The following is a 14,900-nucleotide window of genomic DNA, read 5'->3' as shown; positions in this document are numbered from 1 at the left end:
ATGAATGGATAAAGAAAATGTGGTACATATATACACAATGGAGTATCATTCAGCCATTAAAAAAGAAGGAAATCTTGCCATTTGCAACGACATGGATGGAACTAGAGGGCATTATGCTAAAGAAGTCATACAGAGAAAAGGAAATACCAGATGATCTCACCTATACGCGAAACATAAAAGAAAACAAATGTTCACAACAGCACCCCTCATAAGAGCCAAAACCAACAAACAATCTAACATCACCAGGAGAATGGCTATTCTTGTCAATGGAATAGTATTCAGCAATAAAAAAGAATGAAGTCCTGCTAAACACAAGACAGATGAATCTTACAGACATGAGGTTGAGTAAAAAAGAAGCCATAAACAAAAGAAAACATAGTCTGGGAGTCAAGTTATAGAAAGTTTAAATACAAGCAAAATTAAATCTGTCAGGACATAAGTCCGGATAGCAGTAACCATTTGAGGGAGGAAGGCCGGGAAAGGTCATGGGGGAGGATGCTGGAGTGCGGGCAATACTCTCAATCTTGATCTGAGTTCTGGTTACACGATTATATTGTCTGTAAAAATTCATCAGGCTGAAGACGCAGAGCTGCGTGCTTTTCTTTTACAATGAAAGATAAAATAAAGACACTTAAAGTGGTAATACTTGTGAAAAAGGTAAGACCCCCATCAGCAGGAAAGAAATGTCCAGTTTTAAATGTCCGCTAACTGGCCTTTAAGCCCTTGGAGATCCAACTACTGCGTGTCAGCGCTCCAGCCTGGCTCCAGCCTCTCCCTAATTGCCCACTGAAGCCTACAGGTCAAGTTCTGGTACAAAAAGGAAGTCTGGGGAGACTGGGATGGGCACGTTAGTCAGCTCCTGAGTGAGCTATGCCCCATAATACAAACAAGGCAAAGGGAGCCCTTAGGTCAGAAATTTTTTTTGAGGGTTTTACTCAGTGGTTTACTCAGTGGTTGCTAATCTCAAGGGGGGGTACTAACACTGTGCACCGTTATGGATGAGGGACTAAAGCACGAGCAGCTGTGGGACTGGTTCAAGGTTGCTCGCCGAGTGTGTGTGATCTGGGATCTGACCTTGGGGCGTCTGGCTGGAGCCTGTGCTGGCTGCTCTGAGAGCCAAGTAAGACAAGGAATTCCACTCCTGAAGAATGTTGCAATCGCTGGGAACAGAGAAATGAGCCATGGTCGGAAGAGGGGAAAAATGTTTAGGTCTCCCTGAATATAACCCGTCTCCTGTGCATGGACCTAGAAGGCATTCTCAGTTTTTCGGTCTTATAAAACAGCTGAGACGACTATGCAGTACTTGGATCGACGTGTCCATGGGCAGTTATTTCTACGGGATAAATTCCTACAAGTGGCCTTGCTGGGCAGGAGGGTCTGCACGTTTTAAAAGTGGCACCTGTCGCCAAACCGCCCCCCAAAAGCCTCAGTCTACACTTCCCCCAACACTGTACAACATGGCCTACTCCAGCGGCGCCAGGCATTACTATCCTGCTGACTTTCTGCAAATCTAAAGCTTAAAAAATTCATTAAAAAAATAAAAGTTTAAAAATTTACTGTTATCTGAATTTACATTTCTTCTGAAATTAAGCTTGACTACTTAGTTTGGCAGTTTCTTAAAAAGTTAAACATAAATTTACCGTATGACCTAGGTAACCACCCCAAAGAAAGGAAAACACACTTGCACACGAATGCTCACAGCAGCCTTATTCCTGAGAGCCTGAAAGCGCAATCAATCCAAATGGCCATCGACTGACGAATGGATCAACAAAACGCACTCTCTATCCATACAATGGAACATAATTCAGTCATAAAGATAAGGAAGTACTCACACGTGTTACAACATGCATAAACCTTAGAAAACATGCTATGTATTGAAAAAAGCCAGACTAGTGAGTGTGCGGCTTCTCTCTGGGGTGATGAGAAGATTCTAGAATTGACTGCAGTGATGGCCGCTCAACCCTGTGAAGAGATCTAAAAACCACTGAGTTTTACTTTAAATGGGTGAATTACAAGGTATGTGGCTTACACCTCAATAAAGTTCCATTCTGTTTTAAACGAATGCGATCTCAAGCAGGTTATAAAACAGTAAATAGGGTAGAATTTCATTTTTGTAATCTATATTAACTTACTCTTTCTATGTGTGTGTAGAAAAAAATTCCAGAAGATTAGGGACTAAACCATCACAGTGGTTTGCTCTGGGGCAGGACATGGGGCACAATATTTTTCACAGTAGAAAAAAAGGATTCCGTGACCCCTTTGCTTTTGGGCTTCTACTCGAGGTTGGTAGTATCTGAATTTTTCACAGGGGACATTTATTACTGGTTTAATCTGATTAAATTTTAAAATAATGGATTTTATAACACCTTCAAATGATTCAAACAGCCTTATTGGGTCATGACATAAATCATTAGTCTGATAAAGTCAGTCATTCTTTCATGGACCCTGGCCCTTTTCAGAATTAGGTGGTAATGATTATTCCAGTCACTAAAAACTCCCCGAGTGAATGTCTCTCTCTGAAGGGACAATGGCACACTAGTGACTACAAACTGTTTTAACCAAGGTGTTTCCAGGACAGGGCAAGTGCCTGTTTACGAAGCTGAGGACGGGGCAACCTAGCAGGACTCCACATCCTGGAGGCTTTATCCTCTTAGTCACACGTGGAAGCCACGCTGACTCGCCCTGGGAAAGTCATCCCCGCAAGGACGCCAGGCTTTGGCGGGCAGTGGCAGGGGGAAGGGAGAGCCTGAGAAAGGTGCTGGAATGTCAGAACGCGCCCGGGAGGCTGTCCCGTACGTGGTTCAGCCACAAGAATAAGCTACCAAAACCTACAGGGAAAACATGGAGTAAAAACTCGGAAAGGGGAGGGAAACATTCCCCCAAATCTTCTGTAGGATACCCCTCCAGAAAAAAATTAATTCTGAAGTGTGAGGATTTTATTTTCAAATGAGTGAAACATTTAAATTGTATATACAGTTAACCCTTGAACAACATGAGTTTGGACTGTGCTGGTCCACTTACATGTGGATTTTTTCCAATAAATATGTATAATACTGGAAGTGTATTTTCTCTTATGATTTTCCTGATAATATTTTTTCTCTAGCTCACTCTATTATAAGATTACAATATACAATACACACAAGATACAAAATGTGTGTTGATCGACTGCTCGTTACCAGTCAGGCTTCCGGTGTACGGCAGACCAGCAATTAGGTTTTCAGGGAGTCAAGACTTACACACAGATTTTCAACCATTCAGGGGATCAGTGCCCCTGACCCCTGTATTGTCCAAGGGCCAACTACATATTGCTAATTAGTAACAAGTCTATTCTTTGCTTTTATTATTAAAGTAATCAAATGCAATGCAAAAATGTAAACAATACAGAAAACTATAAAGAGTGTAAGTAAAGCAGTAATGACAATTCTGGTTTTAAATTCATGAAGTGATGGAGAGCTCACGCTGGCTTTTCACATTTAGCCCCATCCTCCACCCCAGGGACACCCAGCCCCACTCCACCCGGTGACACTCACCAGACAGCAGTGACCGCTACTGTAGTTTGTTTAAATCTTCCCAGATAATACAATTACATCTAAAATGTGTGCAAGTGTACAATGTTTATGGAAAACTATCTACATTTAGCAAAAAGAGCATGGGCCGTAGGCCAGTCACACCTAGCATGAGGGGGTACTCGGTAACTGTAAATGAAATGAACTTGGATCTAGATCTAACTAGCCCTAGGGAAATGTGTTTTAACTTCTCTGGACTACGTATGTGTAAAATATGTTACTACATATGCACCGAATAAATTCAGGAGAGGTACCGACTGCACCGCAGGTCTGGTTTTGATCTGGGCCCTAGGGGTCCGGAAGTACAGTGCGAACGGCCGAGCACTGCACACAGAGTACGCTCCCAGGAGGGAAGACCCACAGACTCCTGCGAGCGGAGCCCTGACATTTTCACCGGAGGACAGACGTCAGCTTTGCTTACAGAATCTCCTCTTGCTGCTTTTTGATCTGGAGGTTGTTCCACCATGTAAGCCCCCTATCCTGATTGAACCCCAGAATAGGAGGGGCACGGAGCACAGCGCAGCCTCTCCTGAGCCCCACAGACGTCAGCGCCAGCTTCCCGCTAGTTAGGTGAGGCATCAGAGCAAACAGAAAGGTTGGAGAGTGGGAAGGAAAGCAGCACCTCCCTCCCATGTCATGACCTTGAGGTTCTCAGAGGTCAGCTGACATAAAACATACATCCATTTTTGAAGGGTAAGCGTCTAACATAAGTTGGATGGGGAATATTAAAACACGGTACTCTTTAGGTTATATATAATGGCATGCTTCGCACATCTTCACCAATACCGAGTCTGTAAAGGGCACTAAAAAGTTCCCCTATCAGCTTACTCACTCCTCCTGGCCCATCTCAGGTCCCCCATTACAGAACTTCTACCAAATGCTGTGTGTCTGGCAAAAAGGCGCTATTCAAACGTCTAATACCCTGGGGAAAATGGTGTGCGACTCTCCACGTTAGAGTTTAGGAAGCACGGAACCTCGAATTCTTTTTTTTTTTTTTTTTTTTTTTTTTTTTAATTTTTTTATTCTTATGTTAATCCCCTTACATTACAACATTAGCTTTAGATGAAGTGTTCCATGATTCATTGTTTGTGCACAACACCCAGTGCTCCATGCAGAATGTGCCCTCCTAAATACCCACCACCAGGATAACCCATCCTCCCACCCCCCTCCCCTCTAGAACACTGTTTGTTTTTCAGAGTCCATTGTCTCTCATGCGGAACCTCGAATTCTGTTAAGAAACGCGACAAACGATCCTCACTAACTTAATGGGTGCTATCCTTATGCCCCATCATCTTGTTATTCTTAGGAAGGCTTACTCATAAAATTAAAAATATTTCTCTGGCTGATGAAGTATTACTGAATTCTGTGACCGTTCAAATTAATTCAAAGATCAATTTAAAGCCCTTTAACCAGAGGCATATTTTCTCATTTTAATTCATGAAATGGTTGTCATTTAGTATTATTTACATCACGATCACCCATAACGGATAAAACAAAGTCCACACCTACGTGACAATCTGGTTTGCGGTCACGAACGAGGGCTGCGAGCCTGGGCCGCCCAGGTTCCACCCCACTGTGCCTTTTACCAACTGTGAAACCTCACGGACGCTGTACTCTCCTGGCTCGGTTTTCTCATGTGCGAAAGGACGGTCGTGACAGTACTCAGCCCTCAGGCTGCTCTGAGGACTAAGCGACTTAATACATATACGATGCTTTGAACAACACCTAGCGCGTAATAAGCGCTATGCAAACGTTAGGTGCTGTTACTACCATCTCGTTAAAAATGCCAAAAACGACAAAGTAAAACTATCCCATGCGTTACAAAGAACATTTGTTTCATCGGAGAGATTATTTAAGTCCGAAAAGCTTCCATTTTTATAAAAATAAGAATCGCATTCAGGTATACGATGCAACTGCATTAAAATGTAAAATACAGCCTCACATACCTGTTTGGAACACAAGCTCTTTCCCTCCCACGCCCGCTGCCTCCAGGTTAATAAATGCACGAATCAAGCCGGCCCAGGGGTGCTGAGTTATGAAACCATGACTGGCCTGAATAAGAAGGAAATGAAACAAACAGAGGTTAGACAACCTTAAATTATCCAAGTCTATTTTGCTTATTTTAAAGACAGAGTGTCTGTGCTGATAAGGGGAAGAATGGGAAAACTCTCATTTTTTTCAAAGGCAGTATCTCAAGACGTGTATCCGTTTCTCCACGCACAACGGCCGCGTGCAGTCCGCTGAGTGGCAAGTCACCGTCGCAGAAGGCAGCCTGATTTCCCCGAGTGGTGCCGAACAGCATCCTCAGTAAGTGCGAGGCCAGGCCAGCGAACAGAGGAGAGAGGACAAGCCTCGGGCTCGGGTATTCATGCTGCACGCCTGCCTCAAAACATCTCTGAAACTCCAGCGTCCCAGAAAACCCGAGGTGGTTAATCATGCCCTCATGAAGCCCTTTTATGAATCAAATGCTGACAAGATGGTCTGTTGTGAGTTCTCAAATACTGCAGGTGGGTCCACGTGGCTGGGGGGTTTCTGAAGTATTGCCAGGTACAATACTATCGTTGTAGGGTACTACACAAATGAATCATCGAAATGCACGTTAGCTATTACTACTATTCTCGTTACTATTATTCAAATATTAGTATTTCCAAGGGTAAAATCTCACCTGTAGGACATTTTCCTCAGCACCGTTAAAGAGAAATATGACAGCATGATGTAAGGCGTCTGAAGATGCTGACAAGACGCGAAGGACTTCCAGCATCACTGAACAGCTAACTGCATCATCACTGGCACCTTTAAATTAGAAAGAGATTGCTCCTCAGATTTTAAAACTTTTACAGGATGAAGGGGCGGGCCTGGGGGGCTCAGTCGGTTAAGCGTCTGCCTTCAGCTCAAGTCACGATCCCGGGGTCCTGGGATTGAGCCCCGTGGTGGGCTCCACACTCAGCGAGGAGTCTGCTCCTCCCCATCGCTGGTATTCTCTCTCTCAAAGAAGTAAATAAAATCTTTGAAATTAAAAAAACAAAAAAAACAAAAAACCCCTTTTACAGGATGAACTGTCATGGCTAGGAACAGGGTTTTCTCATCAAGAAAGCACCACAGTGGGCGCCTGGGTGGCTCAGTCGGTTAAGCATCTACCTTCGGCTCAGGTCATGATCCCGGATGCGCGGGATCGAGTCCCGCATCGGGCTCCCTGCTCAGCGGGGAGTCTGCTTCTCCCTCTGACCCTCCCCCATCTCATGCTCTCTCGCTCTCATTCTCTCTCTCAAAAAAAAAAAAAAAAAAAAAAAAAAAGAAAGCACCACAGTGCGGCTCAGCTGGTTAAGCGTCCAACTCTTGATCTCGGCTCAGGTCTTGATCTCGGGGTCAGGAGTTCTAGCCCCACGTTGGGTTCCATGTTGGGCGTGGAGCCTACTTTAAAAAAAAGCACCACCATGGCTGCAAGACCAGAAGCACAGCTCTGTTCTGCCACCATTGGTTGACAACAGCAGCCGCCGGCCCCGCCTCACTCCAGGAGGGCTGGGACCCTCGGTCTGGGTCGCCTGCGGACTGGTGCGGAACCGTGCCTAGCCCTGAGCCGTCACTCCACTCACATCTGTTGAATCAGCAGCCAGGTGGGACCTCAATTAATACTGACAAGTGGCATTCTCATCACCCCGAGGCAAGGTGCTCCGTTCTCTCCTCATGCCACGTCCACAGTAATAGTCTCCTGTCTGGTGCCCTGGCTTCCTCCATCATCTCCAGCCGCCACCGGGCCTTTCCTGCCATAGTCCTAAAGCTGCACATCCCTCCACATTCACGGGGTTGGGCGGCGGGAGGGGGGCAATGGGGGTGGTGTCGCATTTTTTAAAGCTCATGTGATGAAAGGGATTATGTGATGAACAAATACAAAGAAGACATCATATCTAATAAGACACAGGACGGAGACCAATGACCTAAACAGCATCCCCACTCCCAGCAGCGAGAAAGCAGAGGCCCTCAGCAGACCTCTTCACTTCTTGATTCAGAAACTTCACAGATTTATTAAAGGTGATTATAATGATGACTTTAATACCTTGATTTTTTTTAAGGCACTATAAAAGGTAAAGGAACTAACTGGACATTTGATGATATTAAGGAATTATTAAGTTTTTTTAGTGAGGTAATTCATGGTATTTTGAGCATGTCCAAAAAGACTCCTTATCTTTCAGTGACACCGACTGAAATACAGAGAAACCAGTAAGGCTGAGATCTGCTTGAACATAACCAAGAGGTGCAGGAGTGGGGGAAAAGAAACAAGATCGGGTCTCTGAAGTTAGGAGATGGGTACGCTGAGGTCAAACAATTCTGTTTTTGTACAATTTGAAATCTAACATACTAAAAAGTTTCAAGTGTAGGTAAACAAGACACAGCAATAATCCAGGCAAGAGCATTTCTGCGTTTACGCATGGGGAGGGAGGGTGCTGCAGAATTTAGCATGGGTTTCAGGGCAAGAAAGACCTGGAAGTAAATTCTAGCTGTTATTTACCCTACAATTTCCTGGTTTGGAGGGCAAGGCCAATGATAGTTATCTCATGGGTGTGTTATGAGGATTACAAGAAAATGTGGTCCGCATCCAGTGTTAAATTGTTCCTTCTCTTTACAAATTTAAGAAAGGCTCTGCAACGAGCTAAAATGCTAGCTTGGGCACTGTTACATTCCAGAACCCCTTCCTACTCAAGAAAAAACTAATTAGCCATCCCTGTCTTGGTAGTGATCACTAAACTGTATTTTAATCAAAGTGAACAAAGTAATCATTAACTAATTATTATCAAGCAGAAAGTCTACCCAGTTATCAGTAAAAAGTAACACCTTCTGGCAACCAAAGGAAACGACTTTTTTTTTTTTTAACTTTGAGACTCTGAGTTACTTTAACGTAAATAGCAAACAATAAAATGTTTATTCAAAGTGAGAAAAATGAAAACTGAAAGAAATATATCTAGGGTTGCTTAAAAAATTAATCTGTCTACTTACCTTCCTTTATTTTAATGGTTCTGGCAACTGAGAACGGGGCTAGAGAAGATTAAATACCTTTTTTTTGGAGCGAGAGAGGTGGGGAGGGACAGAGGAAGAGGAAGAGAGAGAATCCCAAGTAGGTTCCACTCCCAGGGCTGAGCCTGACATGGGGCTTGATCTCACGACCTTGAGATCATGACCTGAGTTGAAATCAAGAGTCAGATGCTTAACGGACTGAGCCACCCAGGGGCCCCGGACTAAATACCTTTCAGAAAGGGTAGTTAGAGGAGCGCCTGGGTGGCTCAGTCGGTTAAGCCGCTGCCTTCGGCTCAGGTCATGATCCTGGGGTCCTGGGATCGAGCCCCGCATCGGGCTCCCTGCTCGGCGGGGAGCCTGCTTCGCCCTCTCGCTCTGCCTGCCTCTCTGCCTACTTGTTCTCTCTCTTTCTCTGTCAAATAAATGAATAAAATCTTAAAAAAAAAAAAAAAAAGGGGTAGTTAGAGGACAGCATCTCTAAGGGCGGGTGATATGCCAACATCACTTTCCAGTCAGAATTAACCCTGAAATTGAAACTGCCACTGAAATAACTCACGCTTTTCTACCAACACCCTGGACCCATGCAGCAAACCCAAGAAGACATTTAAGGCCTTTCTGTGGGTAACATTACTCCAAATGGTACAGCAGTTCCTGAAGTTCCAGATACGCTGCTGAAAAGAACTAAAAAAAAATATGTATCTCTGTGTTTCACGGAGTTCATCCACTAAAAGGATATACTGTGTTTTTTAGCTATTTTTATTTATTTTCAACTACTTGAACAATTTATAATTGACAGGAATTTCCTTGAAATTGTTGGCTAGGTATTCTTATAAAATTTTAATTAAAAATGGGTTCCAATGACCCACAAAATCGCCATCGTTTCCTTCCTGGACTCCATGTATGCGATCTGTAATAACCAGCACTATGTTTCTGATACTTGCATACATACCTTCCTTTTATAATGCTCTTAAATAACCATGGTGTTAATCTGTCCCATCCAAGAATTTAAGCACTGTAATAGTGGGCCCAGGGAGACACTTAATTTACAGCTTCGTTGAAATAGGCATAAAAGGGGCGCCTGGGTGGCTCAGTCGTTAAGCATCTGCCTTCAGCTCGGGTCATGATCCCAGGGTCCTGGGATCGAGCCCCGCATCGGGCTCCCTGCTCAGCAGGAAGCCTGCTTCTCCCTCTCCCACTCCCCCTGCTTGTGTTCCTGCTCTCACTATGTCTCTCTCTTCAAATAAATAAATAAAATCTTAAAAAAAAAAAAAGAAATAGGCATAAAAGACTACTGGTTGCCCTAAGCACACACAAAGGTATTTCTGACTTTATAAAACAGATGTTTGTACACGGATACTTGAAAAAGCATGCCACATTCTAAATGCAATTGGCAAGCTTTCTGATTAAAGACATCCTAGTACGAATCACTTTATCAAGCAATTTTTTTAATCTTTTGTACAACTCTAGATGTTCATATGAGCGTGCTGTAAGTTCAAGCAACTCAGAATTACTATCAAATAACAATGGGGAGGAAAAAAAAAGATTTTCCATGCCCTGAGAGTACTACTATCTCCGTTTTACAGACCAGAAACTGAGCAAAGAAGAGATTAGGTAGTTTGCCAAAAAGAACGTTAACTACACGCTAATACTCTCCTTCCTTTCAAATGTAGCTCAAAGAACTGACAGGCTAGAAGCCCAGCATCTGGTGCCACCTCTGTCTCTGATCAGTGGCGATCAGCTAAGTTTACTCCTGTGACAAAAGACAGGGTTTTCTATTCGTCCCTACTTACAATCCAGCTACTGAAAACATCTCCCTCGTGAATCTTATTTTTAAAAATGCAAGTCTAATTTAGGGAATTCTCATTCATTCTGCAAGTATTTATTGTGTCAGGCACTGTCCTAAACATCAGGTATTCTATTTTACCGAAGTATTTTCAGAGCAAGGTTTATAGATTAATGAGATATTCTCAGAGTATGGCATCCCCAGTGAACCAAACTCCTCCCTGCTAGGAGAGCTGTCTTCCAAACCCTGCATTCCCTGAAGGCAAAAACCCTTCCTTCATCCCAACTCCCCAAAGCCTCATACAACACCTAGCTGAGTGCACACTTCAAGTGGCGGAACCTAGCCCTGGGACTCAGGGACACAGGACTGGCAATGCTGATAAAGCAGCTGCGACCTACTGGAAACATTCCACGTCCAGCCCCTGGGCTACTGGCATGGATATTCAAAAAATAGAGCAAGCAAGCACTTGAGCGAATGGTGAGGGTCTGCATCTTTATCTTGAACAACTGCCCAAGCAGCTTGGAGTTAATAAGCTTTCTGGGCTTACTGATGGGCAACTCTGACAGGACTAAAGACCAGGTCCGTACCTGGTGAGTTTGCCACGGAGTCAAAATGACAGTTGGCCAGGACCGCGTGCTGGGCTCCGTCCCTGGGCTCCAGCTTCACCACGACGTTGGTGATGTTGTCGTAGTAACTCGTAAAACCCCCCAGGAAGTCAATGCTGAAGGAGCCTGTGGGTCGCTGCACGTCGACCGAAATCCTGTGAAGGCTGTTCCTCTGATCTTCAATCAGTTTAATCTGTTCCAAAAGGTAATGGACCGTCACGATTTCATTTTCTGGACTTCCTGTGGTCCTGGGGCCAATGGATGTTATGTGTTCAAGGTAATCCCTGGAAGAAACCGAAAGGATGACGGTGACAAGGAGCGCTAGGCTGAGAATTGGCACTGACACAGGGCAGATCTTTCCTGCATGCCCTCCCGACCCCACTGCGCAAACAGGTTCTCCGACTTCTTACACAAATAAAAGGGAGGGGGGCTGACTTTTATTATTTCAGTTACCCTGTGAAAATCACTTGTAAGGTTCCATCATTTTATTTTGCCTCCCGGGAGTTCCTCCCTTCAGAGTTTTCTCCACCCACCCCACTCCCAAATTCTCCCTATCCCCATATCAAATCAACACAAAGACCAGGGATTCTATTCTAAACATGCAGCTGCTTGAAGGCTGGACAGAAAGAATCCAGCTTCATTGTGCCACACTCTGGAGGGTTACTGATTCTAAGTAGCAGAAGCCAATGAGCAGAGACAATTAAGGCAAGAGGTTGAATAAGAAAAGAAAACTTCTGATCGCTGAGAATGGACTCAGCCGTCTCACTGCACACTAGGCCTAATAACTTCAATTCAGGCCAAAGCCAACCCTACCCGTAAAACAAACAACAACAAAAAACGTGTTGTGTTTTCACTGCATTCCAAGCAGGCAAAAAGGGAGTGGGGGAGGAGTGTTCCAGAAAGTCCTTAAGAAAATAAGCTTCCAGCACTTTGTAGTCAAAAGTTTTTTTTAAAACACAGCGGCTGTTGAAAACTCTGCTAGCTTATGACCTTAGGAGCTCTGATACACTTGGCGTTACGATACCTTTGACTTTGATCACCTTCCCTAGCAGGCTCAAAAGTCTCCCTCCTTCTTTAAAACAAAACAAAAAAGAAACAACCAATGTCACACGCCAGGGGCCCAAGGACAAACTCCAGGAACCTCAGAACCTCTGAAAGTGTAAGATTTTGAACGTGCAGTCTTTCAGAAAAAGCCTCCACGGCTTACAGGTGTGAGGGCTGGGACCCTCAGGAAGTTGAGCACTGCCTTACCCCCCGAAGCGAATTTATAGAACGGCCTAGGTACACAGATGTCGCTTCCCATCTCATTTCCAAAGCAGGAAGGCTAGTGAGAAGTGGAAGTCGCTGCAGAAGATGGGGGACGACTACCAACCCTCCAAGAGCAAGAGGGCACAACGGAGGCGGCCAAGCCAGCGCAGTGCAGACCCCCCCCCGACCCGGGCACCCTCCCCGCCCCCCCCGCCCCCCCCAGGCTGCGCTCCCGGCTTCGCAGGGCGCAAGGCAAGCTCCGCGATCCCTAAACGGGGACTCCGGGGCAGGGGCGCGCGGGGCCGCCCCGCCCCACGTGCGGCCGCGGGCGCCGGCGAGCCCGGGCGATCCCGGGGCAGGAGCGGGGACGGGCGCCCGCAGGTGCCGCAGCCCCGGGCCCCGGCCGCAGCCGGACGCGCGGGCCGGGCGGGAGCGGCGGGTACCTGGCTCGGCGGGCGTCGAACTCCGCGTGGCGGCCGGCGGCCCCGCGCAGCACGAGCTGCTGCAGCGAGAGCTGCACGAGCGCCCGCAGCGCGAGCAGGTAGAGCGCCAGCCCCAGCGCGGCGCGCGCCTCGGACAGCGCGGCCCCCGCGCCCCGGCTCGCGCCGCCGCCGCCCGCGCTCCGCTTCCGCGTCCTCGCGCCGCCGCCGCCGCCGCCGCCGCCGCCGCCGCCGCCCGCGTCCTCCGGGGGCCCCCGCGCCGGCGCCGCGCTCCCCGGCGGCGGCGCGGCCGCCGGGCCGCCGCGGCGCTCCCCTCCGACGCGGTGCCGCCTCACGGCCGCCGGCTCGGAAGCCCACGCCATGGCCGCGAGCCTCGGCCGCCAGCCCAACCGCCCCGGCCCGCGCCGGCCCGGCAGCAGGCGCGGCGGCCGCAGCGCCTCCTAGTGGGCGGACGGAGCCCGCAGAGGGCCAAACTTCTTCTGATTGGCCCGTCCCGCCGCGACCCGCCTCCCCGCCTCCCGCCTCCCCGGGCAGGGCCGGCCCGGGGGTGGGCGTGGCGGGGGTGCCTTCTGCGGCGCGGCGGCCCGGCCCGGGCGGGGACAGACGTTTCCAGACGGGAGGGGACCCAGAAAGCTGGAAGCGTGAGAAAAGGGAGAGGTCGCTCTTTTAAAAGAAGGCACGTGGCGCGCCGGGCGGGTTCTGAGCACGAGGGCCCCGCTTTCGTACGGGGCGACAGAGCGGGAAAAGTAGGCTCCTGGCTCTTAAAATTGGAACTGGGGCTGCGCAAAGGAGCCCGGCCTGACATTCCCACACACGCAAGCCGCACAGGGATCTGCATGACCCGGTGCGGCAACCAGCACTCCCATGGTCTCCGCTGGACTGATGAACAACCACCTTATTTACCGAACATCGGCCGCGAGCCAGGCCCCGTGCTCAGGGCTTTAATGCTTTATCGCATTCGATTCTCACAAGAACTCGGAAAAGGAAATATTTTTATTCCTACCGACTGAGAAACTTAACTGGTAACGGATGAAGAACTTAAATCCGGTTCAGTGGGACCCCCCAAAACAGCATCTGGTCCACTGCTGAGTCTGGGCACTCTGCAAAGTTCAGGGAAGCTGTCCCTGGAGGCGTAGCATTGGTTTTACTGCAGATGCTAGGGATCATCTAGCTTCCCCCTGCCTGCTGATGCCCTGGGCCTCCCTGCCTCCAGGCTCCGTGTCTCCGACCGTGAGCCCAGAGGCCGGCTGGGGAGGTACGCCAGCCCCCCCGGGGCTGCTCCTGGCCCAGGCTCAGGCCCACCTGAAACCAGGGCGCTCCTTATTCCCAGCTCTCCGGACACTCAGTCCTCTTTCACTGTCCCTCCTGCTCGCCATCGTTCCTTCTGCAGCAGGATCCTCTCACCTGCTGTTCAAGTTGCCAGGAGGGTTCTCTCCCCCCCCCCCCATTGCCCAGTTACCCTCTATTTGTCCTCCAGATCTCAGCTCCAGTGGCACTTCCTCAAGCAGAAATCTCCTAATCTAAGGAAGCCAGTTTCCACTATTTGTAGGATTTCACATCCCCATGTGCACACGTTATTATTTAATATCTTTCTCATGAGACTGTAAGCTCCATGAAAGCAGGAATTGTGTCTGGCTTCGCTCACTATTTTATGCCCTCCTCTCAAACCATGAAACGCAGTAAGTAGTCCATAAATATTTCTTGAGTCCTAAAAATGAAATTTGTGGCAGCATCATTTTAACAAAGATCCTTTTTAGCCTATGAGGTCCGTGAGACCAAAGACCGCATCTCCCTTGTTTATTCATCACTGTGTCCCCAGTGCTCATCTCTGTGCCTAGCACATGGTTGGCACTCAATACATATTTATTGAATGAGCAAATGAATATATATTGTCTAAGAACCAGCTTTCTTGCTATTCTCTTTCCAAAAACTTTACCGTCTTTGGAAGATAAGACCTCAGAAACAACTCTGTCCACTGTAGTGTAACAAGATGTGGAGCTCACTCATTCTTAGGGGAAGGGCATGCATGTCCCATGGTCTTTTAAGCTTTATGTATTTTATGCTCTCACTTTCTGGGCTGGGTGGGTATCAGAAAACCTGGGGTAAGTTGTACCCCTCAGGAGCTGTGCTAGTGGTTAAATCATCTGAGCGCTCTTTTTCCGAATGGATGATGTATGTTAAGCATCTCTGATGATATTCCGTGGAAGGCAGCGCACCAGAGCAGAAAAGAGCCTGGCTGTTGGAGTCC

At 47.5% G+C, this 14,900-nt stretch overlaps 1 protein-coding gene across 3 annotated transcripts in view; it reads right to left on the bottom strand.

Annotated features, from left to right (window-relative positions):
• ERMP1 (endoplasmic reticulum metallopeptidase 1) overlaps positions 1–13,029 on the bottom strand; it is a 41,751-nt gene extending 28,722 nt beyond the window's left edge. For all 3 annotated transcript variants that reach the window (XM_045882145.3, XM_054509136.2, XM_054509137.2), the window contains exons 1-4: positions 12,656–13,029; positions 10,947–11,248; positions 6,232–6,359; positions 5,513–5,618 (exon numbers count right to left, since the gene is read on the bottom strand). In XM_045882145.3, the coding sequence (XP_045738101.2) occupies positions 5,513–5,618; positions 6,232–6,359; positions 10,947–11,248; positions 12,656–13,014 (895 nt within the window). In that variant the 5' untranslated portion in view covers positions 13,015–13,029. The remainder of the gene's footprint in view (positions 1–5,512; positions 5,619–6,231; positions 6,360–10,946; positions 11,249–12,655) is intronic.
• Positions 13,030–14,900: the final 1,871 nt, after the last annotated feature.

The sequence above is a fragment of the Mirounga angustirostris genome, unplaced genomic scaffold (genome assembly GCF_029215605.1).
Source record: "Mirounga angustirostris isolate CCGP_5_RB_7025 unplaced genomic scaffold, mMirAng1.0.hap1 SCAF_15, whole genome shotgun sequence".
In the NCBI taxonomy this organism is placed as follows: domain Eukaryota; kingdom Metazoa; phylum Chordata; class Mammalia; order Carnivora; family Phocidae; genus Mirounga; species Mirounga angustirostris.
The sequence above is the reverse complement of the archived record's forward strand: the minus strand, read 5'-3'. Positions and strand labels throughout refer to the sequence as shown.